Source organism: Bubalus bubalis, chromosome 5 (assembly GCF_019923935.1).
Source record: "Bubalus bubalis isolate 160015118507 breed Murrah chromosome 5, NDDB_SH_1, whole genome shotgun sequence".
Taxonomy (NCBI): domain Eukaryota; kingdom Metazoa; phylum Chordata; class Mammalia; order Artiodactyla; family Bovidae; genus Bubalus; species Bubalus bubalis.
Genome location: NC_059161.1, coordinates 106,804,168 through 106,819,748, shown reverse-complemented (window position 1 = coordinate 106,819,748; position 15,581 = coordinate 106,804,168). Strand labels below are relative to the sequence as shown.

Here is a 15,581-nt window from a genome sequence, read left to right as displayed (position 1 = left end):
TTTCTTTTTAAGAATTGCCTAATAGTCCACTGAATGGATTTAGTCATTTATTTAACATATTGAAGGATGTTTAGGAAGTTTCCAGAATTTTGTTATTGAAAGCAGTGTCGTAGTATTGACCTGTGCACTAACATCTTCTTGAGTAGATCATATGTATGGGATACACCTTTTCAGTGAACTTCCTGGTTCAAATGGTTCATGCATTTAAAATCTTGATAGATGATGCCTGATTGCCCTTCATAAAATTGTATCATTTAAGTAAAGTTGTCTAATCTTTGGTAATGTGGCCGTCTTCTATTGAGAAAATAAGCTGTTTTATATAAAATGTAGATGGGAGAAGTACAGAGCATAATATATTTATATCCTTTATGTTATGATTTTCAAGTATGAAAGCTAACATCAAAACCCCTTCTCTTTTCCAATTAAATTAACTTTGAATTTATTACCCAAAGGGTATGGCACTTTGTGGCTCAATAATTAAGTTTAAAGGCACCAAGTGAATCCTGAGATTTAGAACCTTTACTCTGAAACGGATTTCTGCAGTTCACCTAACTAAAAGATCTTGAATAGGAGGCACCCCAAGGAAACAAAGCCCTTGACAAATTGTGGTATCTTAACTGTAACCGTTAATATGAATTCATTTATCTTCCTGGATATGAGATTCTTCTCCTAGATAAACTCCTTGGCAGATTTCAAGAAATATGACACCTTAAAACATAGGTAGTCCTCAACTTGCGAGAGGTCCGTATACAAAGGTCCTTTGTATATGAACAGTTCCCCAAAGGGCTTACCTCTAATTTGCTGCTGGAAAGAACCAAGATCTTCATCTTTCTCCCCTGAAATAACTTAGTATCTTAATTTCCAAAAGGAAATACTGTTTAAAATTCATAATATTAATAATTCAGTACTGCCTGAGCTATCTGGTCTTTGTCCACTCTCCTGCCAACACTGCTTCCATTTAAAACTTTGTTTCTGTGGAGAAATGCCTCATTATCTTGCAAACTAGCATTGGTTCTTCTGTAGCCTCACGAAATAGGAACTGCCTATATTAGCACTTTTCTTAAACGGGAAGCCTGCTCTGTACCTTTGCAAAACATAGACTTCCTGTGATTCTCAACAGCATGCAGTAGAGAACATGCCTATCCCCTATGTTGGGAGGAGAGCACATACCAAAATCTAGATGTGCACGAAATCAGTTTTCATTTTAAGTTGAATATTCGAAAGAATGCTCATTTCTGAAAGAAGCCATTGGAAGTTTTCAGTAATAACGTTACTAAGGTAAAAATGAGCAATTATGTTAGTTTAAAAACTTCAGAAGTAGGCCTCTCAGAGGCACGAACTAAGGTAGAGCAAAAATAAAGCAATGACTAAGAAACGATACCTAGAAAGGAGTGATAGTTTGTTTTGGAGGAAGAGAATAGTAGAAGAGGCTGGTTGGCAGTGTAAATGACTTCATATTGCTACTTTTAGCAGTAAGGTATTTTATCTAAACTGTTGGTTTGGAAGTAACATCTTCATTGGAAACATTTCTCTTTATTTAAGTGTTAGTAGATTGCTTTACACGGAGAAGGCAATGGCACCCCACTCCAGTACTCTTGCCTGGAAAATCCCATGGATGGAGGAGCCTGGTGGGCTGCAGTCTATGGGGTTGCAAAGAGTCGGACACGACTGAGTGACTTCACTTTCACTTTTCACTTTCATGCCTTGGGGAAGGAAATGGCAACCCACTCCAGTGTTCTTGCCTGGAGAATCTCAGGGATGTGGGAGCCTGGTGGGCTGCCGTCTATGGGGTCACACAGAGTCGGACACGACTGAAGCGACGCGGCAGCAGCAGCAGATTGCTTTACAAGGAGCTCTCAGTTATGTGTTCACACTACCATGAGTCACGCATTTAGTGAGACAAAGCCCCTTCATCTGTTTCCCTTATGAAGAAGACAAGCCATGAGGCCCACTTTTTAAGAACACAGGATTTCTATTATGGAGGTATATTTTGACATTTCCAGCCCCAGCTTATATCGAAAATCTTCAAAGTTACAGGAGAGTTTAAAGAATGGTGCAGTGTATATCTGTAATTATATCCCATCTAAGTGTTGTTATTTTGCCATATTTGATATGGCAAAATATGTGCATATACTTTGACTGCTCATAACATAACCAAGAAAATGTTAATAAATATCCATACCCCTGTTGGATTTTTTTTTCCCCAGTTGTCCTATCTGGTCTAGGTTCATGTATGTAGTTGTAGTCTCTGTAGTCTCTTCTTTAGGAGTATGGATTTGTAGAATATCATACATTCTGATTATATCAGATCAAGGTTTTATTTAATTATTTCCTGTATTTCTTATAAACTAAAAGTCAAGTCTACAGCCTTGATTATACTGAAGTTAAACATTTTCAGCAAGAAGAGCACCTAAGTGGTGGTGCTGGCTTCCTGTTCTGTCACCTCAGAAAGCCCATAGTGTCGGGTTGTTCATTTTTAATGTGGCTAAGTTCAATTGTTTGGTTAAAGTGTTGACACCTGATCTCCAAATGTAAAATTACATATTTCCCTTTGCAGTTAGTAAATAAGCCATGAACTATATTTTGGAGTTTTTTTAATTGTGACAAATCATTTTTATTAATGATAATGTCAGATGGAAGCAGCTGTTGGTGGATTCAGGACTCCTGAGTTGGCTGTTCAGAAAGCTTTAAAGAAATCTGCTCAGTTGAGTGGAAACAAAAGCCCTTTAGCATCCAGAGGTGGAATAGTGGGTAAGACATGCCACACACAAACAATACTATAGAAGGAACCTGAGTGTTACCAGTGAATTTGTTGAACCGTGCTCTGGTGATATGCAGTTATTTGAAAAGAGTGGATTTCTTCTCAAGCATCAAGATTGGAATAGGGCAACTAAAACCCAAAGAAATCCCGAGTCTTCTTGGGATGAGAAGTAACTTATTGTGTGACTGTTGGCACAGTGCGAGTGTCCTCATCTAACTAGCCTCGTGCTTCTCTTTAGGCCAGAAAATCAGTCCAGAAGGAAAAGCGAAAATTCAGCTTCAACTGGTCCTGCATGCAGGGGACACAACTAACTTCCATTTTTCCAATGAAAGCACAGCAGTGAAAGAGCGAGATGCAGTGAAAGACCTTCTTCAGCAACTGCTCCCCAAATTCAAGAGGAAAGCAAATAAGGAACTGGAAGAGAAGAACAGGTGAAGGAGGAAAAGAACAGCCTTTTAAAGAGACACTAGGTTCTTACCAGTCAAGTAACAGTTTGTTATTCTCACCCTTTGTGCTTTGACAGTGTAGTCTAGGAAAGTATAGGCTTTGTTATCTTTACCTCTGTGTTTGGTTTGTTTTTGTTTTATTGCTTTACAATGTTGTGTTGCTTTTTGCTGTACAACAACACAAATCAGCCATCATTATACGTGTATCCCCTCCCTGTTAAACCTATCTACAGGGAAGGAATGGAGACGCAGATGTAGAGAATGAACTTGTGGACACAGTTGAGGAAGGAGAGAGTAGGACGAGTGGACAAAGTAGCGTCAACATATATGCAGCATCTTGTGTAAATAGCTAATGGGAAGCAGCTGAATGACATAGGAGTTCAGTTTGGTGCTCAGTATGTTTGGTTCTTAACTTCAGCATCTTAACTAACTTTGGCTTGCAGCAAATGTGATGAATTAGGAGTTAAACTTACTGCCTCGAGCCTAATATCAGGAGGAGCAAAACTGTTAATTCAAAGATGCCAAGGTCCCTTAATTCTCTATCACAGAGAAGATACTAAGAAGTGTGTTTGTGACTGAGAAACCTGAAAAAAGTCATACTGTGTAACAGTTTAGAAAACATCTAAAATAACAAGAATTTCTGGGCCTTCCTGGCAGTCCAGTGTTAAGAATCGACGCTTCCATTGCTGGGGCGTAGATGTAATACCTGCTCAGGAACTAAGACCCTACATGCGGCGTGGCATGGTCAAATAAATAAATAAATTTAAAATACTGAGAATTTCTGACAAGATGAATTATCTTTCTGTACTTATAGCTCCGAGTGTTTATCACCATGAAAAGCGTAGTTGATAGAAAATCCCTCTTCCCATTCAGCTTTTCGTGAAAGAAAGCACGGTACAGTACAAATGCAGCCTTTGTGTCCCTGGAACATAGGGATGAATAGGACCAAATCCAGGCCCTCAAAGACTTGAGCCTTTGCTGCTTCAACTGCCTTCCAGTTATCTGCACTGGATTTCTTCCTCCAAAAATGTTTTTTTGCTTTTAATTACTAACAAATGAAGTAAAGGACCTCTGCCGCTCAGTCATCACGAAATGAAAATTGGGTGTTTTGTGTAGCTAAGGTCTTTTTAGAATGCTACCTAAATGGTGTTTTATTCTAAAAGTTCAATATGTTGATATATTCTATCACCAGAATGCTGCAAGAAGATCCTGTTTTGTTTCAGCTTTATAAAGATCTTGTTGTGAGTCAGGTCATCAGTGCTGAGGAATTCTGGGCCAATCGTTTAAATGTGAACGCAGCAGAGAGTTCTTCCACGTCTAATCATAAACAGGATGTTGGCATTTCTGCAGCATTTCTGGTATGTGACCCTTTTAGATTTCTAAAGAGGAAAAAAACTGGTATATGTGCTAATGATGCCATTTTTCTGTAAAATTTAGTATTTCCTTAAATTAACAGATAGTTCAGTAGTCATGATACTCTTCTAAAATGGACTTTTGAAAATGAATCTTTTTGCAATTGGACTAATGCTTATTTCCCCTAATACTTTTAAAGTAAGGGCTTTCAGATATCTTTTTTTCCTTTTTTAATGATTTCAATATTTTACTTATAATGCAAGTTTAAATGTAAAATGACCATCATGTTATTAAAAAAGTAAAATTTGGGAACTTCTCTGGCAGCCCAGTGGTTTAAAACTCTGCACTTACAATGCAGGGGGCACTGGTTCAGTTCCTGGTCAGGGAGGTAAGACCTCACATGCCATGTCACATGATCAAAAAGTTAAAAAAAAAATTTTTTTTTTAATAAGATTTGTAAAATGTATCTTGAAAGGAAAGTTGAGAATAACGTATGTGTGGAATTAGAAGGTGAGTTTCAGTCTATAGTCTGGTAAAACCAAAGCATTATTTATACACTTAACAAAAATCTCAGTACCAGTTACATGTATGGCATCTTTCTGGGTGCTTAGCAGTGAATTGAATTAATAAGGCCTTTATTAAAACAATCAGATAATATGTTGTAACCAAATAGTTAAATATTTGGTAACTATAAGCTTTATGTTAAATTTCCACTAGGTATCTGCCTTTGGCCACATTTAAATGTGTCTGTTTGACCATGTTGTATTTTCAGAAACATAGATTTTACTGGTCACTAAAGTTATGTGAAGCAGGTCAGATTTATTTGACCCGTCTCTATGCCAAAAGTAAAGGCAAAGGATTTGTCTGTCTCTATTTCATTCAGAGGCTCTGTTTTTCCTCCTTTCTCCAGTGTCCATTGGGTTCTTAGACATCTTGGCCCAATACTCTTAACAAATGTCTTTATTTTAGGCTGATGTCCGACCCCAGACAGATGGATGTAATGGTTTGAGATACAATTTAACATCTGATATCATTGAGTCCATTTTTAGGACCTATCCAGCAGGTAAGAAGAATCATTTCTTTCAGATAGTTAAAATATTTGTTTGAATAATTCAGTGAAATATCTGAAAAACAAAAAGCTTACCTTTATTCCTGATGAAGTGCAATAAAATATGTAAAGTACTTTATCCAGCGCCTGACGTGGTAGATATTAAGAGCTTAGTGTATAATGTACTGACATCGATCCATGGGTATGATGACTTTCTCATTCTTGGCACTGGTAGTTCTTAAACTTTATTTACCCTTTAACATGACCTGAGTAGGATGACATACTCCAGAGGCATCAGTAAATGAGTGTCTACAGCACTAAGTCAGATCATCCTTCATGTTGCCTGCAGAATGACTTTTCTAACCCACAAATCATTTCCCTCGGAGGAATCACCTAAAGTATAAATTGTTTGATCCTAGCTCTAATGATGTTGATGTACAGCCAAGGTTGAGAGCAGTTACTTCAGTCATTGTTCTAACCACATAAAGCTCTCAGGCCATTTTGTTCTGTCTCCCTGCTTCCTCAGCTTCTGCTCCTTTACTCCTTAGGAGACAGTCTCCTGCAGGATTCACCTCAAGCATCACTTCATTGCCACTTGTGTAAAATCTGACTTAGGCAGATGTAATCCCCTTCCCCATTCCATCTGTAGCGCTGTGTGTCACCACATTATAATGTAATTATTTTTTATCTTTTTGATAATTATGTAGTGTTTACTCTTTGTCAGACACCATTCTGAGGCCTTTATGTGTGTTAACATTAATTGTCACAAATAGTACCTATGAATTAGGTTATTATTACCCCATGTTACAGATGAGGAAACCAAGATAAAGATTAAGTAATTTGTCCAGCATCACATTGGATAATAAGTGGTAGACCTAGAATTTTAAACTCGGGCTTTCCAGCTTAAGAGACCTTAACCTCTTAACTTAATCTCTTTGCTTATTAGACAACACAGGCTTCTGGAGTTCTGAACTGATAGTCCAGTGGGTTGTGGAGATCTTTGTTTATTTCCCCAGTACCCAATATGGTGCCTTGGACTAAAAGTATCCATATATAAATGATCAAACAGGCAAATTCAGGTCTTCCTCTTATTGTTCCCAGTAAAACTTTGAAACTTGAAGCTTAATAATTTTCTTGGTGCAAAATAAGGTTTTGTTTGTAACTTAAGATACGTAAAGGTAATGTCTAACGTAATCTCTCAAGTAATACTTAAAGTATTATATATTGTTTGTAAAGTTGAATACTTTTATAATTTGGTTTTGCTCTTGGACTACTTTTAAACTAATTTGAAAGGTTTTAAGAATTGGAAATTCAGTATATAACTATTGTGGTTTTTATTCACAGTAAAAATGAAATATGCAGAAAATGTTCCCCACAACATGACAGAAAAGGAATTCTGGACACGTTTCTTTCAGTCCCATTATTTTCACAGGGACCGGCTGAATACAGGGTCAAAGGACCTCTTTGCAGAATGTGCCAAAATAGATGAAAAAGGTAATTGCTTATCCCTGACACTCTAGCATTTAATCTGCTGCTCTCTAGTCATCAGTGCCATTAGTAATTTTTTTGCTTTCTGGGAAAGGTAAAACTGAATCAACTTTTTATTTCATTGATCCTGTAGGGTTAAAAACAATGGTTTCATTAGGAGTGAAAAACCCGCTGCTTGACTTAACAGCTTTGGAAGATAAACCATTAGATGAGGTAAGTAGCAGTAAAAGGATTTACAAGAGAAAACAGTCTTGTCTTAGTCTTCAACATTTGTATTTTAAAATTGCCTGAAGTATAGATGTTCTACTTGTGAGAAGGTAAAACAGAATAATGTTATTTGGAGTGGTTTATCAAAAGTGCTTTTTTGATAGCACTGTTCATTATTAAGATTGCATGGGAGAACTGAAATTCCCCTGTGAGTTGGTAGAATATTTTTTACAAGAATTTTTTAACTCCCTTACCAACAGTTGTCTAGGTATTAATAAAGGTTTAACAGATGTTTTATGCTATATCTAACATTAAGTAACAGAGAAGGCAATGGCACCCCACTCCAGTACTCTTGCCTGGAAAATCCCATGGACGGAGGAGCCTGGTAGGCTCCAGTCCATGGGATCGCTAAGAGTCGGACACGACTGAGCGACTTCACTTTGACTTTTCACTTTCATGCATTGGAGAAGGAAATGGCAACCCACTCCAGTGTTCTTGCCTGGAGAATCCCAGGGACGGGGGAGCCTGGTGGGCTGCCGTCTATGGGGTCACACAGAGTTGGACACGACTGAAGTGACTTAGCAGCAGTAGCAGCAACATTAAGTGTGAAAAAATATTCGTAGATAGGGAAAAGATGGTAAACATCGTTGGTTGCCCACTATTTACCAAATGTTGAGCACAGTCATGACCCTTACTCCACATTAGCCCTATTATGTTTCAATAGCTGGACCATCGAGTATGAGCTACCTACCTCAACATCATGACTCCAGACTTAGAAATTCATCCAAGGCTAGAGAAATAGGTGATTCCATTCTGATCAAGGCTAATTCTGTCCCTGCCTCTATCTTCTAGTCTAGAAAGGAATTTGCCTTCCTCAGTTACTCTCTAGACACTGTTACCTTTTAGTGCCCTTCCTTTCATTTAATTGTTAATTTTCTTGCTTTCCTCGGGCTCCTTTTCTATTGACATGTGCTCTTGTCTTTTTTCTCTTAGTGTATACATGCTCCAGGTGAGAAAACCAATGTTAAAATTTCATACATAGTCTAAATTATTAAATTAACAGAAAATAATCCTTGGTGCCCCATTGAGTTGTTTGCCTAATGAAATTCAGTTGTTTTCTTGAAAATTCTCAGCACTCAGTTCCTTCCTTGGTGAATCTCAACGCATTATAAACATGACCTCTTTAAATCACCCTGAGAAAATGAAGCTAAATAAACCACACAGCTGTTAAGTACATTGACTTTAAAACCAAACTACTTGGTTTTAAACTGTAGTTTTTTTTAATGTTTCTAATATCAGTTTTCTTGTAAAATGAGGTTAATAATAGTTCTGACCTTGAGGGGTAGGAAATTTAGAGAGGTGTTGTTTAAGGATACAAACTTACAGCTAATAGATCATTTTTGTAGACCTAATGCACAGCATGGCTGACAGTAGAAACCTCAGGTTGCTCGGAAACTGGGTCTTAATTCTCAGCAAGAGAAACGATAATTATGTGCCATGATGGGGTATTAGCTACACTGGTGATCATTTTGCAATCTGAAATCAACACATTGTAAACCTTAAACTTAAACAATGATCTATTGTTTATTATTATTATTATTTACATTTTTAGAACTATCCATGTTGTATTCCCTTGCATGGATATATTAAAAATTTATAAAACCAAGCCTTTTAATAAAAGTGTTGGTTGATTCAATTTTTCCCTCCTCTTTCCCTATCATCCTCTAGTAATTCTATCCCAGGATATGGGCTTGGGGCCCCTTGTAATTACATTCTTTCCATTCTATTGCTAAAAATATCAATACTAATTGTGTGATGATAACTCCCAATTAGTCCTGGTCTGGCTAACCCAAGAAGTCCAGAATCATATGTCCAACTTCCTACTTGGCATCTTCATTTAGGTTGTTTCCACACCCCTCAGTATAACATGTCCAAAATGCAGTCTTTGATTCCCATCCTCAAAAACCTATTTCTTCCTGGCCCTTCCCTATGTCAGTTTAAAAAAAAAAAAAAAATTACTATGGACTCGTTTGTTCAAGCCAAAACCTAGTAGTCTCCTTGATCCCGCGCCTTTGTAGACCTCCAACATTCAGTTGCTCAGCAAGTGCTCTATATCTCAAAACTATCTGCACAGACACATTAGCCTCCTAATTGATCTTGGTTTTTTTTTTGTTTCCTGTAGTTTATTCTTCCCTAGCAGTAAGAGTTATAAATCAGATCATAATGTTCCCCTATGTAAAAACGTTTTCAGGGGTTTCTCATTGAACTTTCGGAACTACTACCAGGCTCTAATTAATTTGGCCTCTGCGTACTCAGTTGGGGCTGTTTCCTGGCCCACCCTTCATTCGAGGTATACTGAACTGCATACAAACCCATGACACAATATGTTTTACATTACTCCTATACCTTTTGTTTAAGCAGTTTCTTCTTCCTGAAATGTTGTCTCAGTGTTTGCCTTGCAAGCACCTACCTATTCATCTTACGGTGCTCCATGAAGCTCTTTTGAACCTACCCTCCCCGCCCCCCACCTCTAATGGGATTGACCACTTCTTTCGTAGCACCTGTAAGTTTTAACTTAAGTGTAATGGCTTACGGCCCAGCATCCCACTAACCAATATTTTAATGTTGTGCTAACTAGTCCAAAATTGCTCCTTAGGGAAAAAATGCAGCACTTAGCAGTTAAGATATTTTTGTGATACTAAAAGCAGTTAGTAGCATTTTTTCATTTTTGTGTGTGTGTATGTTACTTATTTTTAAATTTTTACCCAAGTCCTATATCCAGAAAATTTTTTCAACTCAACATATCTCTACTAACTTGTTCCTTGCAGGGCTATGGCATTTCCTCCGTGCCATCTACTTCTAATTCTAAATCCATCAGAGAGAATAGCAACGCTGCCATCATCAAGAGATTTAACCATCACAGTGCCATGGTCCTGGCAGCAGGTCTCAGGAAACAGTTAAGTACACATGCAAAGGTGCACTAACTGGGTTTTCCGTGATAGCCAGATAGAGTTTTGTTGTTGTTCTTCCTGTGGTACTTAACATTAATTTTTTTCCCTTTGTTTTCAGAGAAGCACAAAAGGAACAAAATGGCGAGCCCAGCAGCGTTGATGGCAATTCCGGAGATACAGATTGCTTTCAGCCAGCAATTAAAAGGGTATGAGTAAAAAGTCTAGAATGCTTATGGCTCAGATTTCTCCAGATATATGTTATGTAACTGCCAGTACCTTATGTTGACCCTTGATAAGTTCAGATGGCTTTAAGTCTTCTGACCAAGCTGTTAAGTATTTGGCTTAAAGAATACTTCCTCAGTTTTGGCTTGCCAGCGTACTTTCCATAGACTCGTCTGTTAACTGGTTTTATTATTTTATTTTTCCCCTTCACCTGTAAACACACATAAATGTTAATGCATAGTTTTATTTTCTGGAAAAGAGTACCCAACAAAGGCAATATGACAGAAAGAAAAAACTAAAGGTTTGTGTATTTGATTTTAAAAGATAAGATTTGGCCCTCATGTGAAACCTGGCATTTTAGAACTGGAAATGTCTTTCATTAAATACTGAAGATGGATTGTGAGGGCGTATGAACAGTTACCTACTTATATATTTATTTTCTGTTTGCAACTTTGCCAAGCTTCTATATCCCTCAATTTTAAGTTCCTCCCTTGTTTTAAAAATTATGATAAGGCTTTCTTAGAGGGCGATCAGGCATTATAGTGTATTAAATTTTTAAAGGTTTATACCCTTAATTTCACTTCTGGACAGTATTCCACTTGGAACTTTTTTTTTTTAAGATATATGCAAAGATTTACATACAAATACACTGACAGTAGTATAATTGAGAAAATAGCAAACATCATGATATTCGTGATACACCCCTACAGTGGAGATTGATGCATGCAGCAAATAATGACTAAAGGATTAATGATATGTTGAATTAAAGTGACTTCACATATACCGTGACAATAGTTCACTTCATTACAATTAAAAGAAACCATTTTTTAGTTGCCTTACATGCCATATTAGGTGGCAGGAAACAAAAATGATTAAGACTGGGTTTTTGTCCTCAAAGAATTTAGTGTCTATAGGTAAGACAAAAGGAAAAGAATAATTGTAAAACAGAATTTAAAGTATAGTAATTGTTTATTTACAGTAGGAACCAGAGAGTAAGTAAATAAAATTTGTAGAACAAACTAATATGATACAATTAAGTTTATGAACTTTAAGAGATTATAGGTCCTTTATGTATTTCAGTCACCTAATATGTTTCTACAGGATATACATCTTTAAAATTACCAAAGTAAGATATTTCTTTTCTGAAATAAGCAAAGTGAAGCTAAAATATAAGTTAGAGACGCCAAAAAGAAATCTAGGAAGTGATTTTTTGCTTTGCAATATTGCACTGAGTACCCTTGATTCTTGGTAGTGATGAAATTGTCAAAAATCACTGTGTGAATTTTCACAATATTCAATGATAAACTGACTCAAGATGTTCTTCCACATCAGTAGTTGTCTGCTGTGTGTTCTACAAGGGATTTATAGAATAAGAGATCCTGGAATAATAATAGAGTCCTCATATTCTTGGAGCTTTCAGTTAAGTGTGAAAGTTAGGTGGATGACCAGGCCTTGGCAGAGACTTAGGATTTGGATTTATATAAGAGGTTGGATCAGGACATGACTTAAGTGAGGCAGCAGCAGGGGTAAAAATGAGCTTGACATATGGGAACGGTAGTGAAAGACATCAGTATGCCTTGAAGTTGACTCAAGGGTATAGAGATGAGAAAGCAGTAAAAACATACTGAGTCTAGGTGAGGTGGGACTGATTGATACATTACTCTGAGTAGCATGCTAAGGTCAGATTTGTTCCTATACAGTCCAGGAGAAAGCACATTAGTAAAACCAAAATAAAGAATGCAGACATAAACCCAAATACATGGAGGGATTAAATACAATATGATAAACATGGCATTTCAGAATCAGTGGGGAAAGATGTTATTCTACAAATGGTGTTGGGGGGCTGATTAATAATATTTTTTTAAAAACTGATTCCCTACCTTATTCCTTATTTTACAATGAATTCTGTTGGATCAAAGCTTAAGCAAAAAAAAAAAAAAAAAAATCCACAGAAGAATAAGTATAAAGGGAATAATTAAAACTGAAAAACACCAAAGTGGGGGCAAAAAATATTTGCAACACAGGTAATAAAATTAATTTTTTTAGTTTATTTTGAGTAAAATCCACATTTTCATCTATCAGATTTTCAAATAGTAAAGGTTTAATGATGCATAGTACGGTCAGAGTATAGGAAAACAGTTACTCTGTTAAGTGGTAGCTGTGTATAGAGGGGACGCATGTAGGAAGTGCAGCAATAAAAAGTGTTGTGTTGATAATTATAGGCGAAGTTACAAGAATCCATTGAATATGAAGACTTGGGAAAAAATAATTCCATAAAAACAATTGCACTAAACCTCAAGAAGTCAGATAGGTAAGTTTGATGATTATTAAATTAATTTGAAGCAAAATAGTTTTATATCACAAGTTGGTACAGAATTTATTCTGCAAGTGTAGTATTCAAGTTTTTATCAGTTTGTTGCCATAAAATATAGTATTGTATTTCCTTAAAAAGTTACTTTGTACATCTCAGGAAAGGATCCTAAATGACTGAAGCAAAGAAAATAACTTTTAGCTATCTGTGCTGTTCTCTTCCTATTACCCTTATTGGAATTAAGTTATTTAATTGAAATATCTTTAACTCTTCACTTGGGGGGAATGTTGTATGGAGACTGCTAAAATATTTGACAGACAAATATTGAGTGCCCTTATTCTGTGTGATTAGTAATTTCTTGGCTAATCTTCAGGTATTATCATGGTCCAACTCCAATCCAGTCGCTGCAGTATGCAACAAGTCAGGACATTATTAATTCTTTTCAAAGTATTAGACAAGAAATGGAAGCTTATACACCCAGATTAACTCAGGTAGGTGACTTATACAGTTTGAAAAATAGAATTCCCAGTTACTTTTTATGAGCACATTCATATTTATAAAACTCATACTTCACTTGGGGTAAAGACATATTTCTGCTTAATAAATTGAAAAAGTCAGGTAAAGAGAAATATTTGGCATACCTGAAGTTCAGATGATAATGAAAATAAGATAATGAGTTTTGTGGTTGCTGATTTTTTTTCTTCCATGTATACAGTTTTATTAGAAGAATCTCCCAGATTTCCAAAAAATTTCTGGACATCATTTTGTAGATATTCTTTGTTTTTCCCTGCCCTTAGACATACTTCAGTTGATCAGCAAGTTCTGTCAGTTCAGTAATTCTTGACTCCATCACCTTGACTTAAGTAAACGGGACAGGTTTTCAGCACGGCCACTGCAAGTTATTTTAATAAAAGCATGATTCCAACCACATCACTCTGCAACTTAAAAACCTTTACTGCTTGCCTTTCTTCTCATAGTAACTGTCTGGATGTTCTTTGTCTGACTCGCCAAACCCTACAGTCTGCCCTAACCCACATCTCTAGTCCCAACTCCAGCCATATCTCCACCATTTCCTTCCCCACATAACTTAAAGAGAGTCCTGTACTCCAGCCTAACACTCTATAAACTACCCAGAGGTTTTTAATCATATCATCTACATGCTTCCTGTGCTTTTTCTCAGGCTTTCTCTCTTAAGAGTGTCTTTTGCCTGTTTCTGTGTCAAGGAGCAAATAGTAATAATTCAAAATAGTTCACATTCCATCGCCTCTGTAAAGCAGTCCTCAGCATGCCCAGTAGTGAGTTATTTTTTCCCTTTTCTCTATTTTCATAAACACTCAGACACTGAATTGAAAGCTGAATTGTAGTGCTTATTACATATGGGGACTTACTTTTTAACTTTTAACCTTGAAATAATCTTAGATTTACAAAAAGTTGCAAAAGTTTTCTGACCCATTTTGAAGGTAGATCCCTTTGTGAGCATGCTAAGTTGCTTCAGTCATGTCCAATTCTTTCAATGTGGACTGTGGCCCAGTAGGCTCCTCTGTCCACCGGATTCTCCAGGCAAGGATACTGGAGTGGCTTGCCATGCCCTCCAGGACATCTTCCTGATCCAGGGATTGAACCCTAGTTCTTAGTCTCCTACATTGGCAGGTGAGTTCTTTACCACTAGCGCCACCTAGGAAGCCCCAGATCCTTTACATCTAAATAACACAGTACAGTTACAGAAACAATAAGTTAACATTGTTCAAGTCTTATTATCTAACCTGTATTCTTTAAAAAAAATTTTTTTTTCTTTATTTGGCTGTACATGGTCTTTGGAGAAGGAAATGGCAACCCACTCCAGTATTCTTGCCAGTAGAATTCCATGGACAGAGGATCCTGGGGGGCTACAGTCCATGGAATCGCAAAGAATAGGACATGACTGAGCAACCAACACACATGGTCTTAGTTGAGGCATATGGGATCTAGTTCCCTGACCAGGGATCACACCCAGGCCCCCTGTATTGGGAGCATGGAGTCTTAGCCATTAGACTACTACTACAGGGATGTCCCTAACCTGTATTCTTAGAAAAATTTCACCAACTGTACCATTAATGTCCCTGTAGCAGGAAAAAAAAAAACACACAACTTTTTTTGGTCCAGTATCCAAATCAGGTTCATGAATTGCATTCGGTTCTTACGTCTCTTTAGTTTCCTTTACAGTGGAGCAGTCTTTCAATCTTTATCTTTCATGACCTTGATGTTTGAAGAGTAGGTCAGTTTTTTGTAGAATGCCCTCAACTTCAGTTTTGCATTTTACATGATTGGATTCACTTTTGGCAAGAATTCCACCAGGTTGATGTGTAAGTAATATGGCATCCTTTGTGCATCTTATGAGGAAGCACATGTTTATTTGTCCTGCCTTGCAGTGTTAACTTTGATCACTTGGTTAAGGCACTATCTGATTTCTCTGCGGAAAACTTACCAATTTTTCCCTTCATAATTAGTAAGTATCTTGTGGGGAGATACTGTGTAACTATTTTGTTTACCCTCAAACTTTTACTCACTAATGTTTTAGAATCTGTTGATGATTCTTGCTGAAAATAGTTATTACCATAGTGGTAGTTAAATGGTGATTTTCTAATTCTGTCCTCCCATCAGTTGACCTTCTGAACCTCCCTGACTCATTCATATTTATTTACCTTTCTTTATAAGCATGGATTCTTATATTCTGTGGGTTATAAATTGTTGTTATACTTTTTTTTTTTAACTGAGATATCTTACAGTAAAATCTACATTTTCAGTATATTCTTTT

General features: G+C 36.8%; 1 protein-coding gene across 2 annotated transcripts in view; it reads left to right on the top strand.

Annotated features, from left to right (window-relative positions):
* Positions 1-15,581, top strand: part of GTF2H1 (general transcription factor IIH subunit 1) — a 29,385-nt gene that overhangs the window by 7,274 nt on the left and 6,530 nt on the right. For both annotated transcript variants that reach the window (XM_006056055.3, XM_025286312.2), the window contains 9 exons: positions 3,000-3,192; positions 4,400-4,565; positions 5,530-5,623; positions 6,953-7,102; positions 7,230-7,309; positions 10,132-10,259; positions 10,373-10,460; positions 12,699-12,787; positions 13,161-13,278. In XM_006056055.3, coding sequence (XP_006056117.1) covers positions 3,000-3,192; positions 4,400-4,565; positions 5,530-5,623; positions 6,953-7,102; positions 7,230-7,309; positions 10,132-10,259; positions 10,373-10,460; positions 12,699-12,787; positions 13,161-13,278 — 1,106 coding nt within the window. The remainder of the gene's footprint in view (positions 1-2,999; positions 3,193-4,399; positions 4,566-5,529; positions 5,624-6,952; positions 7,103-7,229; positions 7,310-10,131; positions 10,260-10,372; positions 10,461-12,698; positions 12,788-13,160; positions 13,279-15,581) is intronic.